At 41.6% G+C, this 20,488-nt stretch overlaps 1 protein-coding gene across 1 annotated transcript in view; it reads right to left on the bottom strand.

Annotated features, from left to right (window-relative positions):
- KIAA1217 (KIAA1217 ortholog) overlaps positions 1-20,488 on the bottom strand; it is a 296,834-nt gene that overhangs the window by 160,256 nt on the left and 116,090 nt on the right. Inside the window, 1 exon segment of the mRNA XM_045588070.1 lies at positions 859-939. Coding sequence (XP_045444026.1) covers positions 859-939 — 81 coding nt within the window.

Raw genomic sequence — 20,488 nt, 5'->3', positions numbered from 1 at the left:
GCACAGGGACCCAATACCAAGCCGGGGATCCAGGCATTGGGAACTCTCCCGCTGCATTTCAGTTTGAACACTAAACTCACCTAGGAGGAAGCAGAGAACATGGAGGACTTGGAGAAAATAAGTGATGTGTTGAAAAAAATATGAAGCCAGAGTGCCTAGAGTCAAATCCCAATTCTGTTACTGACAGAGCTTTGTGGCCTTGGGCAAGATACTTAACGTACCTGTGCCTCAGTTTCCTCCCTTGTAAAAGGGAGGCCAGACTGTGCCTACCCCATGGAGTTGCTGTGAGAAGTTAATGCTTGTCAAGTACCTCGTACACAGTAAGTTCTATATAAACGTGTCTGTTCCCGCCATTTTTAATATTAAAATGTATGTCAGTAACATGAGCTGGACCCCAGATTGAAAGGACCGGAGCTGAGCAAAGGAAGAGTTCGAGCGCTCTGAGACTCAGAATGATGCAGGTTTCTGCTTCCCTCCCACGACGGCGCCGCCCGGAGCAGCTGTTCACGGTGGAGTCTCCTGTTAGAGAGCCCGCTTTCCAGGTGGTTGCGCCCCGATCTCTGACCGGCTGTTGCATTACTGCTGATTCACAGCTCAACGTGTGGAAAATAAACAAAATATTTCAAAGCAGGCATGCAATTAGTGTTCATTTCAATAATAACGCCCACAATTTTAAAATGCACACTTCAGAATGCTGCAGGCATTTGACTTTGAAGGTTTAAATCAGCACCCGGGGCAGGCCAGCCAGAGTACAGGCCCACTGCAGAATGGCCCACACGGATTAGAACGCCACACGCGGTTGAGTAAAAAGGCAGGAGGTAAGATGCGACTCAATGCAGAGAAAAGAAAAGTACTAACTCGCTGAGATGATTCAATTTTCATCAAGTACCTTTGAATGTCAAGTTCTGCCTGGAGAGAGATCAGCATGCACTGCAAGGCCTGTGTATCAGGAGAAAGAGAAAAAAAATAGAAAAGAGAAAGGGTGAAAACATGGAGAGAAAAAGAACAGGTTGACCAAAGGGACCATCTATTTGTTCCTGATGAAAATGTAGCACAATATTCCCCTTCCCCCCTCCCACACCGAAAGAAAGAATGGTGACAGCTGCATCTTAAGGTTTTAAAGAGAAATGATAAAGGCTTGACTGGCAATGAGTTTTCCCTAAAATTTCTGCTACAGGCCCATCTAAATTCACCTTGTCATTTCAGAACATGTCACACGATTGGCCTATTGCCTGAGGTTGTCCCAAGGCTGCAGGGGGATGACCAAAGCCAGAATGAAATACCAGGCCCAAGGCGGGCCGGGCCAGTGGCAAGCCCCAGCCTGCCGGCCTGATTGGCACTGGCCACGGGGCTGGTTCCCCAAAGACAGGCCTGCGGGGGCAGCGCTCTGTGACAACTTTCTTATGATCAGACCCACTGTGAATACTTCCAGGAACAGAGGTCAGCATTAGGACTCAGGGGACGTATTCTGACACTGAACCTGCCTGGCTCTGGAGTGTGCTGTCAGCTTGCCATGTTTATTATGTCAGTATTTAAACATTATTCACAATAGTCAAAAGGTAGAAGCAACTCAGCAGATGAGAGGATAAAAAAGTGTGGTATAAAGGGTAACATGCTAATCACACCAGACGACCTTCCAGATGAAACCGGGGTCCCGGGTGCCAGAGGGAAGCCAGTACCAGCTGCTGGGGGAAGGAAGGCCTACCCTTCCACGAATTTCATGCATTAGGCCTCTAGTATACATATAATGGAGTATTATTCAGCCTCAAGAAAATCCTTAAGAAGGAATTCCTTAAAAAGGAATCCAGTCACATGTTACAACATGAAGTGAAATAAGCAGTCATAAAAAGACAAAGACTGAACGAGGTACCTACAGTAGTCAATTCATAGTGATAGAAAACAGAATGGATGATGCCAGAAGCTGGGAGTGGAGAGGGAAGGGGCATTGTTGTTTAATGTGCAGTTTCAATAGAGCAAAATAGGAAGAGTTCTGGAGAACAATGTAAGTGTACCTAACCCCAATGAACTGTGGACACCTAAAAAATGTTAAGACGGTAAGTTTTATGTCATGTATATTCTACCACAACTAAAAAGAAAGAGAAAACACTCAGCCAATGAGGTGTCATGGTTTGGCAGCTCACGTCATACATATATCACTGCACAGGCACTGAGGTGCAGGCACACGTCAGAGGTACTGCGGGTGTGGTCCAGACCACCACAGGAAAGTGAATATTGAAATACAGTGAGTCACACAAACTTTTTGATTTCTCAGTGTATATAAAAGTTATGTTCATACAATGTTGTGTGCAATAATGTTATGTCTAAAAAAATGTAATACCTTAATTAGAAAGTACTCTAACACTAAAACATAAGTGCTAAAAATCACAGGTCTGTCACAAACCTTCAATTTGCAAAAAAAAAACAACAACAAACAAACAAACACAGTATCTATGAAGTGTAATAAAGCAAAGCACACTAAAATGAGGGATGCCTACATCCATATGGATAACTAAGATATACAAAGCCTCTAAATATCAGCTTAATTGGATCACATACTATCCACGATCCATTCCATTAATGTATACATGAACATATATATGTGTATTTCTGAATAATTTTATATTATTTGTAACCTAGTCTCACACATATTAGGTCACAACTATCCATGACAAAAAGAACATCTGAATAAAAGCGATCATATCCAAAAGACAAAAAGCACAAAGACAGGTCTCCAGACAAGAACTGTTCTAAAATACTCTACCCAGAATGCATTTAGAGGTTAAAGAAGGGGAAAGACCTCAAAGGAACTTTTAAGGGAAGAGAGGAGTGACAACATTGGAAGAATGGTTAGCTTAACCTGACCTCAGAAAAGCCCTTTTCAAGGTGAATAATTCCTGATAGAACTGTGAGGGTTGCTGCAGGGCCCTCTGGGTCTCCGGTCCTGAGTTTACAGGTTTCATCAGCTATGAAAGGAATATCCCAAAGTACAAGTAATAAACGCCTGAGGAGGTGCATGAGAAGTAAAAGTGTAAGATAAAAACAGGGCGACAGATTTGAAGAGCGGCTATGGACAGACAAGAGAAAAAAAAGGTAATAAAAAATCACAGGGAGGTGGGGAGTGAAACGGGCTGAGGGTAGAGAACCCAGGAGAGATGTAGCCCAGTACAGAGGCGGAGATGGGAGTGGCTGGTGGGGACCAGTGCCCTGCTGACAAGGAGGCTGCCAGTGGGCCAGAGACCCTCCAACCTCCCTCTGTAGGCCATGGGCAGCCGAGGAACCTGCAACAAGAGAATTCCTGGGCTAAGGGGACAAGGAAAGCCACTGAAGTACTCTGGATCAGAATCATCTGAAACTCAAGAAAATAGGAGCAAGAGGTGAAAGGCTTCCAACTTTGGAGCAAATCCCAACTCCACTGGTTGCATCTTTTCCTGCCTTTGCTGACTGAGGTCAGGGAAGCAGAAGCAGGAACAGTCCCCGGGGTTTGGAGCCACAAGGATCCAGGGGTGCTAGAGAGAGGCCGAAGGTCCTTGTCAGAAGACACAATAGAGAGAAAGCTCCAGAACCGGAGGCTTCTGGAGCGGTAGCCTCGATAATGACAAATACATTTTCTCAGGATCACAAGACTAAACTCACAGACAACCTTCCCACTTCTCAGCAGGCTTCATCTGTGTGGAAATGTTTTGAGTCCTATAGGTTTTGAGCTCTAGAGTAAGAAAGCAGAGGGGGGAAAAACCTGGATTTTATTAAGCCACTCACATACTCTTGTTAAATCAGGTGTGTAGAACTTAGAAGTCTGATTTATGGGTTTGACTATAAACTAGAAAATTATTCCTAACAAAAATAAAAAATAAAAAATAAAAGTGGGTGGGAAAGGAGCTGAGCATTTTCAAGCCATTTCAGAGAACTGTAATGATGACCGAGTACTTTATCCACATAACAAGGTTACATCGAGATTCAGGGAAAATACAAGACTCACCACCTTAAGGAAACAGCTGGAGCGTCAAAAATAATAATGCCGTAAAAGTTAAATGGAAGGACACTTTGATTATTTTAAAGGCTCCTAATAAATCCAATGACTATTATAGGAAGAAAATGGCAAAGAGAAACTACAGATGCTGGGGTTATACTGAAGGTTATTTGCGATTTCTTTGACAGGCTCAGTGGGGCATTAAGGAAAAGGGGTTCACAAGTTTCTTTCTTAAGAATAAAGATAATGCTGATGAGCCTGAGAAGAGCTGATTGAAAACAGCAAACATGAGGTAAATGTCTAATACACAGGTGAGGAGGGGAGAAGCAAAAATGAACAATAAGTATACAGCAGTTCTAACAGTGAATGATGAGTGGTACTTAGATACTTATATTCTTTCTTTTGCTATATCTGTTTCTGAGTTTTAAATTATGAAAATAATTATATCTCTATATATATAAAAGGCTAAGTGACCACCCAACTATCGGGTACATATGACCCGTACTGACCACCAGGAGGCAGATGCTTGGCACAGTGCCTTGGCAGCGGCAGTTCTCAGGTGATGCACCCCAGAACCAGAGAGGAGGGAGCCCGATTCCTCACGGGGCAGCGCGATTGCACCTTCAGCCATGGGTGCACGAATCCATGCACCGGGCCACTAATCTACATATATATAAGCCTAAGCGACTGTTAAGGCTGAATGACCGAATGACCAGAATGACTGCTATGACTCACACTGACCACCCCAATCGCCTGATCAGGGCCTGCCGGCCAACCTCCTGGTTCTCCTGATGGGGAATGGAGAATCGGGAGTGGGTGGCAGGTGGCACCAGCCCAAGACAGGTGGGGCCAGGGGGCGGGGCCAGCAGCCAGCAGCCAGGGGAAGGATGGCCCTGGCCAGCCAACCTCCTGGTCCCTAAAGGTTTTTAAAAAACCTCTTTCTGGGGAGGCTTTTCTTTCCTCCCCCTGGCCCCCAATATGCAATTCAAAGGCGCTAGACATGGAACTGCCTGCTGCAGAGTCACCCAATCTCTCCCTGCACCCAGTCAGAGTGAGTGGTGCAGCAGGGCAGAACACCTTGAGCCGCTGCCCACAGACAGCCTCGGAGCTGGACCACCCAGCCCCCTGCGCACTCTCCTCCTGAAGGCATCCAGCTGCAGACCTCCGACCCCGTTAACTGGATCAGTAACCCAGGAGGGTGAGGAAATGAAACTTGGGGCAACACCACAGGTGCAATCCCCGTGACCGTCCCCTCCCAGGATAATGCTGTGCTCCCTAACTTCTCATGCGTCAAGAGGTAAATGTGGATTCTCAAAGTCAGGCCCCCGAGGAGCTTCAGCTGGGGGAACGAGAGGAGTTACTCACTTCTTACACCCTCACCCTTTGCTTTAAGGCTGCATTCTCCTTCCCTGACACATGTTGCTTGAAGTACATGTTGGTTTGTGTTTAGACATGTGATAAATGCAGGGGAAGCAAAGTTTTGTGATTTAGAACAAAAGAGTCTGGAGTCTTTTGGAGGGGGGTGTTTCTCTCTCTCTCTCTCTCTCTCTCTCTCTCTCTCTCTCTCTCTCTCTCTCACACACACACACACACACACACACACACACTCACACAGTTACTCCTTCCTCCCCTCTTCCCTGGCGAATCTTCACGAAGAAAGTTAACCCTAGCTCCTCAGAATCTTTGCTGGAGTGGCCTCTGTTTTGTTTTTGTTTTTTTTCTCTCACAAAGTATTTTTCTAACCTTTAAGCTGGCCATTGTACATCCCCCAAGGGGTACCAGGTGGCAAGAGGGCCCAGGCCAGGCTACCAACTATCCACCACCACCACCACCACACACACACACACACACACACACACACACACACACACACGAATTTTGTGCTCTGGGCCACTAGTTATAATGTAAAAAATATATAAAGGTGGCAAATGTGAAATATAGGTCTCCAGTAAACAACAATGAAAAATCAATTTTAAGGAATGTTGAAGGTTGTTAAAATTTAAAAACTCACAAAGGTTTGGTTTTGTTCACAAATTGAAGATTGTCTGATATCACATTACTTCTAGTCAACTTTTGACTACTTAGGACCAGGTTTGAGACTAATTGTGGTTAAAGAAAATATATTCATGAAAAAAATTACAAGATCTAGTGAAATCATTTTATATTAGGAGTCCTGTAGAGTCTATAATTACACAATAATCATTGGTTGTCCAGCATTTCTTCTTCTAACATAAAGCCCTAATTGACAGAAACTGAACTTAGATTTTTACTCATGTTTCCAAATTTATTTCCTTTCCTCCTCTATTACCATTGTGAGACCCAGCCCCCCAGAGAGAAAGAGAGAGAGAGAGAGAGAGAGAGAGAGAGAGAGAGAGAGAGAGAGAGAGAGAGAGAGAGAGAGAGGGAGATAAAGAGAGAGAGAGAGAGAGAGAGAGAGAGAAGGGATCCTGGGAACTAATTGGGCTCAAATAAAAAAAAATAAAAAAAGCAGAAGCCTAGCAGCCATTTCTGCACATGGACCTCTCACACAAGCTGAACCACAGAGAAGCCTCCGCACTAAACTGCCTGCCTGCACTGTGTTTTCACCATCTGAGTCAACCCTTATAAAGGAGTTGTTGGGGTCCTACATCAACAATAAGACTGAGGCTTTCCCATCCAATTGGAGCTGAGCTGCACAGCTTTGACCAAGCAGAACTGCTCTATTCTGACCAATTAGCAACCAGGGACAGGGACTTCTGTCTGTATGAGCCAGTCCCCCTCCGGCTGCAGTGGTGCACTTTGGGAGGGGGGCGGGAGAGGATGAGGGCAGGGCTGTCTGGCTCTGGACAGCCTCACGCAGTGAAAATGGCCTGCTGCAGCACCATGCAGCTGTTCCAGGCAGTGCTGCTTCCCAGCCATGCTGTAGTACCGTTGAGCTGTTTGCACTAAATAAAAGTTCTTTCTTCATTGCACCCCAAATTGGGGATTTCTGTTGGCATTTGAATTTGTGCCAATGACTGTCAGTTGACACTTCAACTTCTTTGTTCTATGGAGAATTGTCAGTATTAGTTTTCACTGAGTTCAAGATTCAGGGAATGCAAGTGCTATTTTTATCAAATTTCTTAACACCTATCATCTCCCTGTTTTTGAAGTCACATAACAGTTATCTAATTTTTCATTCTTGACTTTTCTTCTCTGTAAAATGGAGACAAGTTTTTTTAAAAATATATTTTATTGATTTTTTACAGAGAGAAAGGGAGAGGGATAGAGAGTTAGAAACATTGAAGAGAGAGAGAAACATCCATCAGCTGCCTCCTACTGGGGATGTGTCTGCAACCAAGGTACATGCCCTTGACCAGAATCGAACCTGGGACCCTTCAGTCTGCAGGCTGATGCTCTATCCACTGAGCCAAACTGGTTAGGGGTGGGGACAAAGTTTTTACTTCACGAGGTTGTTGTGAAAACTAAAGAAGAGTGAGGCATGTCAAAAACAATGCACAATTTCTGCCACAGACTAAGAATACAAATGTTAGAAACTCCAAGTTTAAAAAAAAATTGCCTAAAAAGATGAATTACTCTATCAAATAACCAAGCAATAAATATAAAATGCCTTACAATTCTGCATATCTTTTTGATTCAGCCATTCTATTTCCAGCAATTAACTTTAAGAAAATAATCTATAATGATCTACAAAGTTGTACACAATAGGACCAATCCAACTAAACAATCACTAACAATGAAGGATCCAACTCTGTAACAATGCAGAATGAAATTCACACATATAATTAAGTGGGGAAAATGTTAGAGAAAATGGTATATGTTAGGCTTTCTTTTAGTCTACATATATAGAAAAAATAGGCAATACACCAAAATGTAAATCCATGTGGATCATTAGATTGTCAATTATTCTTTCACTTTTTATTCAGTATTTCTAACATCTCTAGAATATACATGTATTACTTTTGTCATAAAAAATAACTTATTTTTAAAAGTCACCTGGAGGTATAGTATCAAATTATTTATGCCTTCCCCCCAAATATGATAATAAATAGCTACAGATGAACATAAAACAAGATGGGAAAACAATATTCTATCCATTTGAGAGCCTTACAAATGGGAATAAGAAGACCATATCTAGATTCATAGTCTCTTGATACTTGTAATTTTGCCATTATTTTTTCTCACATTGATTATGTATTAGTTGCACCACCAGAGGGCGCATTGAGTTAAGCAAGTATAATAATACAGGGTGGGGGCAAAAGTAGGTTTACAGTTGTGAGTCCCTGAAAGTTTATTTTTGTACTACTATTTATTAACTATTGTGTTATTTTCCATACAAACAACTGTAAACCTACTTTTGCCTCACCCTATACAATCTATCATGATGGGAGGAAGCAGCTGAAATCCCAAATTTAGGAACACGACACACTCCACATTGATTGCTCTGTCACAGTTCCTCTACAATATGCCTCACAGAGTGCCTTGTACAAACCCACTTTGGCTGTACATAACCAGTCTGGAAAAAAAAATTACACCACTTGTGTAGCTACTATCAATGATAGAAGGAAGAGCATTGATTTCTGCAAGCCTAATAGATTTTAATAAAATACCATCGGAGAAACAAAAATTAGTAGTTGCCCCTGTGACATAAAACTTAACAAAACAAAAGCAGATATTGGGAAAATAGTTTTAGAATTAGTTCTATCCTAAAGACAGAATTATCAGTAACTTGGGGACCAAAGCAGTATTAGGTTATTATGGGATAAAAAGAAGGTTTTCCAATAAGAAACCCAATTGTAATATAATTTCATTTCTAAAAATGTTCAAACTATTAAAGATAGAATAAGTTTAGGTAGCCTTGTACGACTTTGTAGGTCATGCTATGTTTTATAAATGATATTACAATAGTCCTAAAATATAGGAGCAAGCCCTGGCCAGTGTGGCTCAGTTGGTTGTAGCATTGTCCCATGCCCTGAAGGATCATGGTTCAATTTCTGGTCAGGGCACCTACCTAGACTGGGTTCCATCCCTGGTGAAGTGCTTATAGAGCCAAACAAACTGGGATTTCAGTTTCTTTCTCACATCTATATCTCTCTCTCACTTTTTCCTTTCCTCTCTCAAATCAATAAAAACATGTCCTCAGGTGAGGATTAAAATATCTATCTATATAGATCTTTGAATGCATAATAATCTGGCCACTCAGAGAATATCCTATATAATAAAATGCTAATATACAAATTGTCCCCTCAACCAGGAGTTTGACCAGGAGGCAGGCCGGCCAACTGCCCATGTTCCCTCTCCCTGGCCAGGCTGGCCAGATCTTTCCCATGCATGAATTCATGCACCAGACCTCTAATATATAGAGTGGCCAGATTATTATGTGTTCAAAGATTATAATAATCTGCCCACTCAGTGTATATCTGTATATGATAAGTCTGAGGAACTTTCTAGGGTAATGAACAACATAAAATACTACAGCATCTAACAAAATGTGTTCATAGCAAAAATCTGAAGATGTAATTTCCTAGGAATCCTAAGTAATTCTACAGTGAATTTAAGATTGTGACTGAGAGGTATAACTTTTGGAAAGAGACAGAATTGGGCTTGAACCAATTTCAATGTAATATTTGTGATATCTTAAGCACATTACCTTGGAAATGCTGCTTTGGTCATGTTTCATGTGCAGTTTCCTCATCAATGAGATAATAAATATAGTAATAATATTGCTTATATTACAATTTGTTGTATGAAATGAGATAACTTATGAAAACTGCTAAACCCAGTGCCTAACATACAGTAACTCAATTAGCTGCTTAAGAAAAGCCCAATAAATATTAGGGCTGCCACAGATCCTGTGCCAGGGTCTGAAGCCTTCTGTTCTTGTATTCTCATGAGTTAAAGGGAGGTAAGGAGTTTGATTTTTAAAACAAAAAGTAAAAAGCAAATACTTTGTGTATACAACAGAGTGCTGCCTTTCAAAGCAGTGGAGTGGTCCAGTTACCCAATTATTTCTATCACCCTACCAATGTCTGCAAAGTCAGACCACAAAGGAAGCAAGACAACCTGGCATATGCAAGGTGGACGTTCAGCCAGTTCTCCCTATCACCACCCCATTGTTCCTGACCACTGGGCCATAGCAGTGGGCAGCCCATAGCATAGCAGCTGTTAAATATTGCAATTATTAACTCTGGCCATTTATCTTAAGTTCTGTGTTTCAACATCCACCCTTCCTACTCTCATCCATAGAGTATGAGACTAAAATTATGCAATCAATAAATCTCTATAAGAGTTTTGAAAAAGTTAAGATTCTACAAAAAACAACAACAACAAACAAAAAACAACAACAACAACAAAAAAAAAACAGTGGCATTAGGAGAAACAAATACATTGACTATCTAATTATATAACCATTTATGGGATGGCTGATGCCTCACTAACAGGTCTCAGAGTTCGTTCCTGAGCCTCCACATGCTGGCTTAACAAAGGGAAATGCAAGCGAGCTGACTTGGAAATGTCAGGGTTTTATAAAACATGTAAGCAGAGTTAACCCAGGTCATCTCCACAAGAGGGACAGATATTCTCAGAGCTGCCCTAAGGACATCAGGATGGCCATTCCCCCGAGACTCATTATCTGTCCACAGTATTTAACACCGCTGGACACAGATATTTTGCTTACTTTCTTATTTCTTGCCTCCCCCCTCCCCCAGTGTGTAAGTGCCAGGAGGGCAGAAATCTCTCTTCTAGATTTCACTTCTATAATAGAATGAATGAAAGACAGAAAGGAGGCACTGACTTGGGGGAGCATTGGCTTTGTCAGCCCTCTTGACTTGAGGGTGTATCTCTTGACCATGTACTGCACTGTTGGGTCTGAGTTCAGACATGTGCTCCCGGCAGCCGTGCCTACACTGGGAGCCGGCCAGCCGGCTCACCAACACTCACATCAACCTCCCCAGCCAGCCTGCAGACACCCCACCAGCGACACTCAGGGCTGTCCATGGCATTCCAACCTATCACCCCGCTCCCCTGGCTTTACTGCTTCTTGGCTGCACTCACACCTGCTTCAAAGGAGAAAGATCTCCACCTGATATGGGATTCCTGTTTCACTAAAATCCTCCTCCTCTGGAACACTCAACTCAAGTGAAACAAAAATACTCCAACCCCTCAAGAAAAAAAAGAGCTTTGAAAATCCAGGTTTCTTTTCTTCCTCATTATGACCAAAGCATGGTCATCTACCAGGGGTCCTCAAACTTTTTAAAGTGGGGGCCAGATCACGGTCCCTCAGAGAGCTGGAGGGCTGGACTATATGAACTACTAATTCCTACTGTAACACCTCGGCTGCGCTCACTGCCCAAAAAACCTGGCGGGCCGGATCAGACTCCTCTGCGGGCCGCATGTGGCCCGCGGGCCGTAGTTTGAAGACCCCTGCTTCTATTCCATCTTTGTTCCAACACGGCAGGCCTGTAGCTGCCCCAGGGGAATTACCTAGGCTAACAGGTGCCAGTTACCACTGGCCTCGCCATGAGCTGACCAGGCCTTGCTTTAAGCAGCAGCCTTCTCCCACTCAGGACCCCACAAAAGGTCAGAGTTCTCATAGGGAGGAGAGCCCGAGAGCTCAAGGCTGGGCCCTGGCCTCATTTCCCAGCTTCGAGCCTATTCATCTCTAGAAACAGCCATATTATTTTGGAACTAAAAATTATTGTGAAAGCTGGTAAGCTTTAATGGGGGGGGGGGGGGGGGAGAGAATACCTTCTTATACAAATACCATCTTTGACAATCCCATTTCACTGCTAATAGCAATCAAGTAAGAGATTGAACCCATTTCTTAAGCTCTAAGACAGACTGGTATTATTAAACAGACAAGGAAATCATGGGCCACCATCTGTGGCTAGATTGTGATGATCTAACATCAGCGCTATAATAAATACAACCCAAGTGGGGCCCAATTCTAATTAGTATTTTTAACACTGCAATTGAGGCAAATAATTTCTGAAGAAGTAAAAGGGGGGGAAAAGAACTATACCTCTCTAGCGTGATTCTGAAGTTTCTGCAGTAGAATGCATCCATTCTCCTAGCTGGGTGAATGGATGCATTTTTAATATTCTACTAGTTGTCATTTTTAATATTCCAGTATAATGTTTTATTTATAAAATAGGTAAAGACTCCAATGTTTTGGAATCAAAAGTCTGGATTCTGGTAGTTCTTGGAGAAGTTTAACGTGTGTCCCTCTAATTACAATGAATTAAAATAGAATGCCTGCACATAACAATTCAACTCTAAACAGACTTTTCTAATTGCCTGGAAATAGCAGAAGCAAAAAGCTGAAAGCAGTCACTGAGAACACAAACAGCCTCTGGCCCTGCACTGAGAAGCTGGGAGAGTGAGATGAGAGAGAAATTGCCCCCTAGCAAAACTAGAAGTCCTATGGCTCCTGTCTATCATCATAAATATGGAACTTTTGGACCCGGGGGCAACCACAGTTCACAAATGATCATCAGGACTCTGGGTGGTGCCATTAGAAGGCTTTCAAAAGCACATTTAAGAAAATTACCCACTGCCCTTCCCACAGAAGGACACTAAAAAGTTAATTGAGAACCTCCTTGCCACTTATTCCATCAAAACACAGAAATGGGGTAAGTTGAAAATACCCGAAGGAACAAATCTAATGAGAAATATGTTTGGGAGAGAAATAAAAACAAAAATTGTTGCTCACAAACAAAACATACTGTTATTGTAAAGGCATTTTTGTTTGTTTGTGTTTTACCAACTGGGAATTATTTCGCTGGCAATTCCATCTGGACCATCTGCCTGTGTCGCCGCATCACCTGTCCTAGAGCACGGGGAAGCCATCCTATTGGAATGTTACCACTTTGAGATGAAATGGCTTCCTTGTCCCTCCTCTAAAGGAAGTCTGGGTCAGCAGGACTGGGGTACAGTGAGGGGCAGGGGGACCTGCATTCAGGGAGTAAAGAGGAAACAACATCATTGAGATGGGTACTCTTTGCTGGTCTGAACATAGCCTTCAGGGAACCCCTCTCTCCTCTTCTGCCGGGAAGACCCAGGAGGCCGCTACGGGCCTGAGGCTGCAGTGCAGGCACACAGGTCACTCTGGGTTTCCAGTGGCGATCTCAGCACCACTCACCCTCCAGCACACCTTGGAGAATTCCCTTAGAGAATCCCCACCCCCAATCCCCTCCTTTGGTTTGCACCTCCAGACCTGAGGGTTTAGGACGAAGTATAGAAGGTCACCCATAATTTTCAAACTAATTGCCCCATTGTATTTCAACTCTTAGCCAAGGTGTCTGGCATGGAATCTTCTTCTTCTTAACCCCTGGCACCTCTCATAATTTACCAAGTATCCTGATGACCGTCTACGTCCTGCACATCCTGCACGGCACTAATAAATCCACCTGCATATCATCACCAAGGCTCAACAACCATTCCTTTACCTCTGGGAACAGAAACAGACTCTTTCAGGGCCAGATTGTCAAGCAAGGATAAACCTGACTCTCCACATACCCCCAGTTTGACACCAACGTTTTCAATATAGGGCTAACTTTGAGGTGTAACCGAAGAGCTTAATAACCCAAGCAAAGGACAGTTGAAATAGAGCATTTCATTAGTTGATACAAGAAAAGAATCTATGTTCAGTGGAATGGTGGTGCCCTGGGCATCATAATCCATAATGGGCAGATCAGTGGCTGCTACGGAGAAGGGTGAAACTCTAGATTTTTTTTAAAGTTTACATGTAAAGTATACACACATACTTTGCAATTAATTGCATAAAAATGCAAAATGATCATGTGGCCATGTTGAACACTGGGAGAAGGCAGACTTCCTATGGGCCCAATCTCTCTTTAAAGGAGTTTCTCAGTGAGCTACCCTCCTCCCCATTTATAATGCAGGTCTTAGGTCAGCTGGGAAGACTTATGGTAAAAGTACAATCCAATGGTTAGCTTGTTGTGGATTTGTCTACTGACCTCTTTCCGGTGGAGCAGGCAGGGCAGCAGAGGGGGAAGGCAGGCTAGCTGATGGTCAGCCCTCACTAACTAGGGATAAGGGAAAGGAGCCCCGCTGGACAAATGATCCATCCTGAAGGGTGTCCAGAAGGCCCATTGCTGGCCCTGGGCTGTTACACCCCAGAGAGCATAACGCAGAGCTTCCCCATTGTGTTAGCAGTCACCAGCATGTGTAGACTCTTGTCCTGTCTGTCAACCACAAGGAAAGAATCAGACCCCTGACAGGGCAGGGTAGTAGCTTGTGGATGGGCTGTGAGGTGGGAAGAGTGATTTCATGGGAACTAAGAAGCCGTTTTGTTTCAGGAATGCCTCACCAACTGGCTAGCTGAAATTTACAAATTTATAGCTTCTTGGTGCACCAAGCAGGGTCTCTGGACATCATCATTAAAAGTGGGAGGACAGCAACCTGACCGGGCAGTTAAACTCAGTATCAGCAAGTTCAGCAGAGCCTCTCTTGATAAGACGTAGAAAAGGGAGTCCAGAAATGAAATAACTGTGGCAAAGGCAACTATTGTTTACTCACTGTTTTTCATGAGTTCTGCCTAGACACGAGGTGGGGGAATGTCCTGTACGCTTCCTGGCTCTCCAGCTTCCCCTCTCCGACAAGAGGAAACGCTCCATTTCATAATGGGCAACAGGTTCAGGGTGTGGTTGAGACTTTCAGTGTCTATCTCCTGCCAACCCTATGGAGTCTCAGCTGCCCCCACCTACACTGACCAAATGAAGTCATGAAGAAATGCTGACTTTGGATTGTGCTGTGAAGAGCATGGCCATACAGACTGGCAGTAGCTCTAGAAAAGAATGCAGCCCATGCCGAAACCGGTTTGGCTCAGTGGATAGAGCGTCGGCCTGCGGACTGAAAGGTCCCAGGTTCGATTCTGGGTCAAGGGCATGTACCTTGGTTGCGGGCACATCTCCAGTGGGGGGTATGCAGGAGGCAGCTGGTCGAAGTTTCTCTTTCATCGATGTTTCTAGCTCTTTATCCCTCTCCCTTCCTCTCTGTAAAAAATCAATAAAATATATATATATAAAAAAAAAAAAAAAAAAAGAATGCAGCCCAGGGCAGGGAAGAAAATAAAGACAGAGGGCAAGAAAGGAGGCCAAATAGGAAATTTTGAATAGTTAGATTCTCTTACAAAGAGAAACATTTGAAATGTATGGCCCACTGGGTAGGATTAATCATAAAAATCACAAATCTACTGTCAGCAAACTCCAGTGAATGGAGGTGGACAGGATTTGGGTACAATCTGTTTTATGAAATTTTCATGGTTTTGTTATTTAACCTCATGCTAACAAGAATAAAATTGAGACTCAGTAGCACAGTACAGGGGAAATACATATCCTATTTCAAGGTTAACTAGTAAAAGAAATTTGCTGTGTTCCTCTGGAAATGTCAAACATTAAATAATGGGATCAGAATTTCCTTGATTCTTCTGTGAAGGACAGCTTTTCTTAATCACTGGTATATTTTGGTCTAGGGAATCTAAACTGATCATGAAGACACTTCAAAAGTATGTAATCAATACAAAGACCTTTTAAAAATACACACAGGCAAGACAGGTTTATCTACAGTTATTTCAGAACTAGAATAATAATAATTAAAAAAAAAAAAAACCTTTACATACAAGAGAAGGCACACGAAATAACCTTCCTTTGGATAGTTCACAATATAAGTCAGACTGCTTTTTCTCTCCCTACTTTCGTAAATACTGCCCATGGTGCAACTGGAATTACATGACATGGGAGAACAGTATCCTTCAGCATTGATGTCATCATTGTTTGGGAGTCAGGTCACAGCTCTAAACCCAGGAAGCATCTGCAACACACAACATTCCTCTCAACTTCTGAGGCTTCGGGGCCTAAAGCCAAAAGGTGATGAGCAACCTCAAAAATATTTTCTTCTCTTTCTTTAAAAACTTATTTTGGGGAAAGAGGGTGAAACAAAAGCCACTTGCACCACCTTACAAAAGAATTGAAGAGTAACTCCTTATCATGCCTGCTTTTAATCTCATTTTTTTGTAACCTTCCAGATTTTTTTTCCATGCCTGAAATCTACCTCATTTTAGCACCATTACCCAAAGGCCCTCTCTTCAACTCTGGAGCTAAAGGCATTCCTAGTACACACGCTTTTCATTATTGCTTAAATTTCTTTTCTGCTGACCATGATTGCACATCAACTTGCCAACAATCTCTACTCAGGAGAGAGATTCAATTCTTTTTAAGAAGAAAAATCATTGGGTACTTTATTTCTCCATGCAGCTCTTATAATACAAAGATGTTCAATGCATTCAGCAGGTGACTCATTTTCCTTAATGTCTTTCAGATACTGGCATGCACATCCCAGCATTTCCATTTCCAGCATCCAGAGCAGAATAGGTAAGATGAGGTTATATGTTATCCAAGGCCATATGTGATTATATGAGGGAGGTGCCATATAAGTGTGTCTGGTAGAACAAGCTGGCCAGGGAGCAGGAGGCACAGGTATATCCGACTGTCCCAGATATACTTTCTACCAAATTACTTAGCCTGACGGAGCCTCAGTCTTCTTGTCTATAAAATGGAAATGCCATCATGTAGATGAACCAAAGGTTCAGAGAGGAGTAGGTGAGATAACATCAGTGCCTGGCACACAGCCCATATTCAGCAAACACTTTCTTTTGCTCCTTCTCCAACCTCTCTTCAGAAATGTTGCTAAAATACACACAGATGGTAGGAGATCATCAGATGAGGGGAGTTGTTTTCGATAGTACACATTAGCTGATTCTGGTTTTCTTTCTTTTTTTCCCTTTCAAATGGCCAAGGTTACATGTTCTTCATAAAATCATTCAGTTAATATACATTTATGGATAATCAAAATAACCTCCTATAAAACATTGGATCCCAGCTTACATTGCATACTTATTATAGGTTACACTATCTGATTAGTAATGTGTTCAGAGCAGTATCTACTCTTTGCTGGGGCCCCATACTTCACCCCAAAGTCACTGCTTTGCACTGAACTCATTTTTAGGAAAAGGATATTAGAATTTAACCTGCCTATTCTTGAGATCTACTCTTAACTTAGATTTTTCCGTTCTCCATTATCTGTAAGATCTTATGGGATGTACAGGAGGAGGCTTTTTTGATATGAATACAATATTTCATATTTTTTCCCCCAAGACCTTACTAACTTCGAATTTAAAAAATTAATAACTTCCCTTTATCTTTAGGTAACTTTTACAAAAATACAAAATAATTTTTAAAAGATCTCTTACCTTCTTGGCTGGTGAGCTCAGTGGTTAGAGAGTTGGCTTGTGTACTGAGGGGTCTCGGGTTTGATTCCTGGTCAAGGGCACATATTTGAGTTACAGGTTTGATCCCTAGACCCAGTCAGGGAGTGAGCAGGAGGCAACTGATCCATGTGTCTCTCTCACATAGATGTTTCTCTCTCTCCCCCTCCTTCCCTGCCTTCCACTCTCTCTAAAAATCAATGGAAAAAAATATTCTTGGGTGGGGATTAATAAAAAACAAACAAAAAAATCTCATACCATAAATACAAAGTAAAAAGGGAAGAATATTTGCTGTATATACTAAAAACCAACAATTATGTCCATGTGCTCCACTATGCTAAGTACACTATTCCAAAGCCACTGTATCCACTCACAATACAAATGGGCATGTACTGAACACATTTCTAGCTATTGTATTTGTGTATCAGGTTACTCAGCAAGTATGTTCCCAAAAAGGCGTATATAAGTCAAACTTTAATGGAATTACATGTCACATTTGTTAACTCAGTGGTCAACAAACTCATTAGTCAACAGAGCCAAATATCAACAGTACAACGATTGAAATTTCTTTTGAGAGCCAAATTTTTTAAACTTAAACTACCGTGTTTCCCTGAAAATAAGACATCCTCCGAAAATAAGACCTACTTACAGGTTTCCTTCTGAGTGAAATATAAGGCATTCCCCGAAAATACTCCTCCAGGCTAAACATGAGAGATTTGGTCCACTGATTCTGAAAGAAATGGAGTCACAAGAAATTCACCAGGAAATTCAGGAATTGGATTGTTATGATGATGTTCCAGAAGATGATGACATAATTATCATTGAATAAGTGAGTAAATTCTTGATACTGTAGGATTCACAGTTTGTCTGGTTTGTGTTGACAACTACCGTACTACCGTACCGTAGACAGGTAATAAATTTCCTTTATTTTCATTTAACAATAAATGTGTACCGTATTCTTCTTCGTGGAAAAATAAGACATCCCCTGAAAATAAGACCTAGCGCATCTTTGGGAACAAAAATTAATATAAGACACTGTCTTATTTTTGGGGAAACAGGGTATATAGGTAGGTACATTGTTATTAACTTAATTAGGGTACTCCTAAGCTGGCCTTTGCTAAAAACTCAAGGGGCCAAAGAGCCTCATGTGGCTCACGAGCCGCAGTTTGCTGACCACTGTGTTAACTGATTCAATATTATGCTTCTATTTTCATTTATAATTTATTTTCTATTAAAATTTTATTATTTAATGTATAGTAATAAAATAAGTTGATTCTATTATGTGCATATCAGAATGAACTACAGAAACTTCTATTTTAGAAGTAAATTTATTGGCCTGATGGAGTAGAATAAGAGAGTCTAATGGAGTAAAATAAAAGAGAGAATCCTTTCAGGATAAGTATAATCATACTCTAAGTTCAATGGGTCAGTAATTACCTCTTATAGTACAATTTTCTTAAGGCAAGAAATTATATGCAAATGCATAGAGATAATATCTTGCTTATTCACTTCAAAACTCAAAGTATTTCTTCACAAAACTGATATGCAATTTGTGGGTGAGTGTTTTTTATGTGTGCTTCACATTTTTTAAAAATCAGTACTTTCTCTTTTATTCTACTCCATCAGACTGTCCTAGGTATACTTACTACCAAATTACTTTCTACCAAATTTCATTCTTCCTCCTATTCATGCCAAGAGTAATCCCCAGCTATGAAAACAAAATATTTTAAAGACAAAAATTGTGATATAAAGCTTTCTGGCTTGTTTTATGGCATAACCCCAATCATTAATCTCCTGCTCCCCCAGTGCCAAAAGTGGTCAAATCTGGCACACATGTGAAAAATAAATGGAACGAGTTTCCATTTCTTCCTTCATCTGAGAAATGAGAGGAAAGTGTTGAGTCTCATTGAACTACAGAAACTTCTATTTTAAAAGTAAATTTATTGGCCTGATGGAGTAGAATAAAAGAGAGAGTTTAATGGAATAGAATAAAAGAGAGAGTCCCTTCAGGATAAGAATAATCATACCCTAAGTTCAATGGGTCAGTAATTACCTCTTATAGTACAATTTTCTTGAGTCAGGCAAGTACTCCAGGGCAAGAGGATGTGAAGTAATGTATATGTCTCCCCAGGCCCATTTTCCAGATCTCTGAGTGTTGATGTAGTGGAGCCTTTGAGAGAGTCTGGTGAGAAAGATCACGTACTATGTCTTTGAAGAAATAAACCCACATCTCAAGCTTAGGTCTGAACATGTCCATGAAAAACACACCTTTCTGGATGCCAGGTAAAGGGAATTCAATTCAAGAAAGCACGCATCTTGCACCGAGTGGCTACTGCCTTTGTCCTTTTACTTCTTACATGGGTCCTATAGGTACCTGAATTTCAAGTAGGGAAGAGCTGAGGTTTTAAGACTGGTGAAAAATTGCTGTAGTCTATTTTATTTTTTATAGATTTCAGAGAGAGGCAGGAAGAGGGAGAGAGAGAAACATCGATGAGAGAGGAACATTGATCAACTGCCTCCTGAATGCCTCCCTACTGGGGGTTGAGTCCAATACTAACTGGGATTTGGACCCTGACCTCCTGATTCATGGAATGACATTCAACCACTGAGCCAAACCAGCTGACTGCTGTCGTTTATTTTTAAGCAAGCATTTGGATGATTAATGTGTGTCTTAATACTCACTAAGCCAGTTCACAGTTCCTGACAACAGTATAAGACCAAGAAGGAAGTTATCTTCAGACTCTATTTTGTTGGGACATAGTCACATGGACGATGGTAGTGTGTGTGTATTTTACTGATTCAAAGTGAACAAAACCTAAATGTCACATAAATGGACAAATAAAATGTGGTTTATACACATAATAAAATACTATTTAACCTTAAGAAGAAAGGAATTTCTGATGCATGCTATAGCCTGGATGAACCTGAGGACACTATGCTAAGTGAAATGATAAAGCTGTCACAAAAGGACAAAGACCATATGATTCCACTTATGTGAGGCGGTTACATAGTCAATTCCTAGAGATAGAAAGTAGGATGGCAGATGCCAGTGCTGACAGAAGGGGAATTGGGAGTTATTGTTTAATGGAGATAGAATTTCAATTACAAGATGAAAAAGCTCTGAAGATTACTTGCTTAGCAGTGTAGATATACTTCACTCTACTGAACTTAAAATAGTTGAGATGGTAAAATGTTGTTTTTTAATGTGTATTTTGCCACAATAAAAAATTTTTTTAAATACTGTTGATGGTAGAATT

The sequence above is a fragment of the Pipistrellus kuhlii genome, unplaced genomic scaffold, assembly GCF_014108245.1.
Source record: "Pipistrellus kuhlii isolate mPipKuh1 unplaced genomic scaffold, mPipKuh1.p scaffold_m20_p_1, whole genome shotgun sequence".
Classification (NCBI taxonomy): Eukaryota; Metazoa; Chordata; class Mammalia; order Chiroptera; family Vespertilionidae; genus Pipistrellus; species Pipistrellus kuhlii.
Note: the sequence above shows the minus strand (reverse complement) of the source record. Positions and strands in the feature narration are given on the sequence as shown.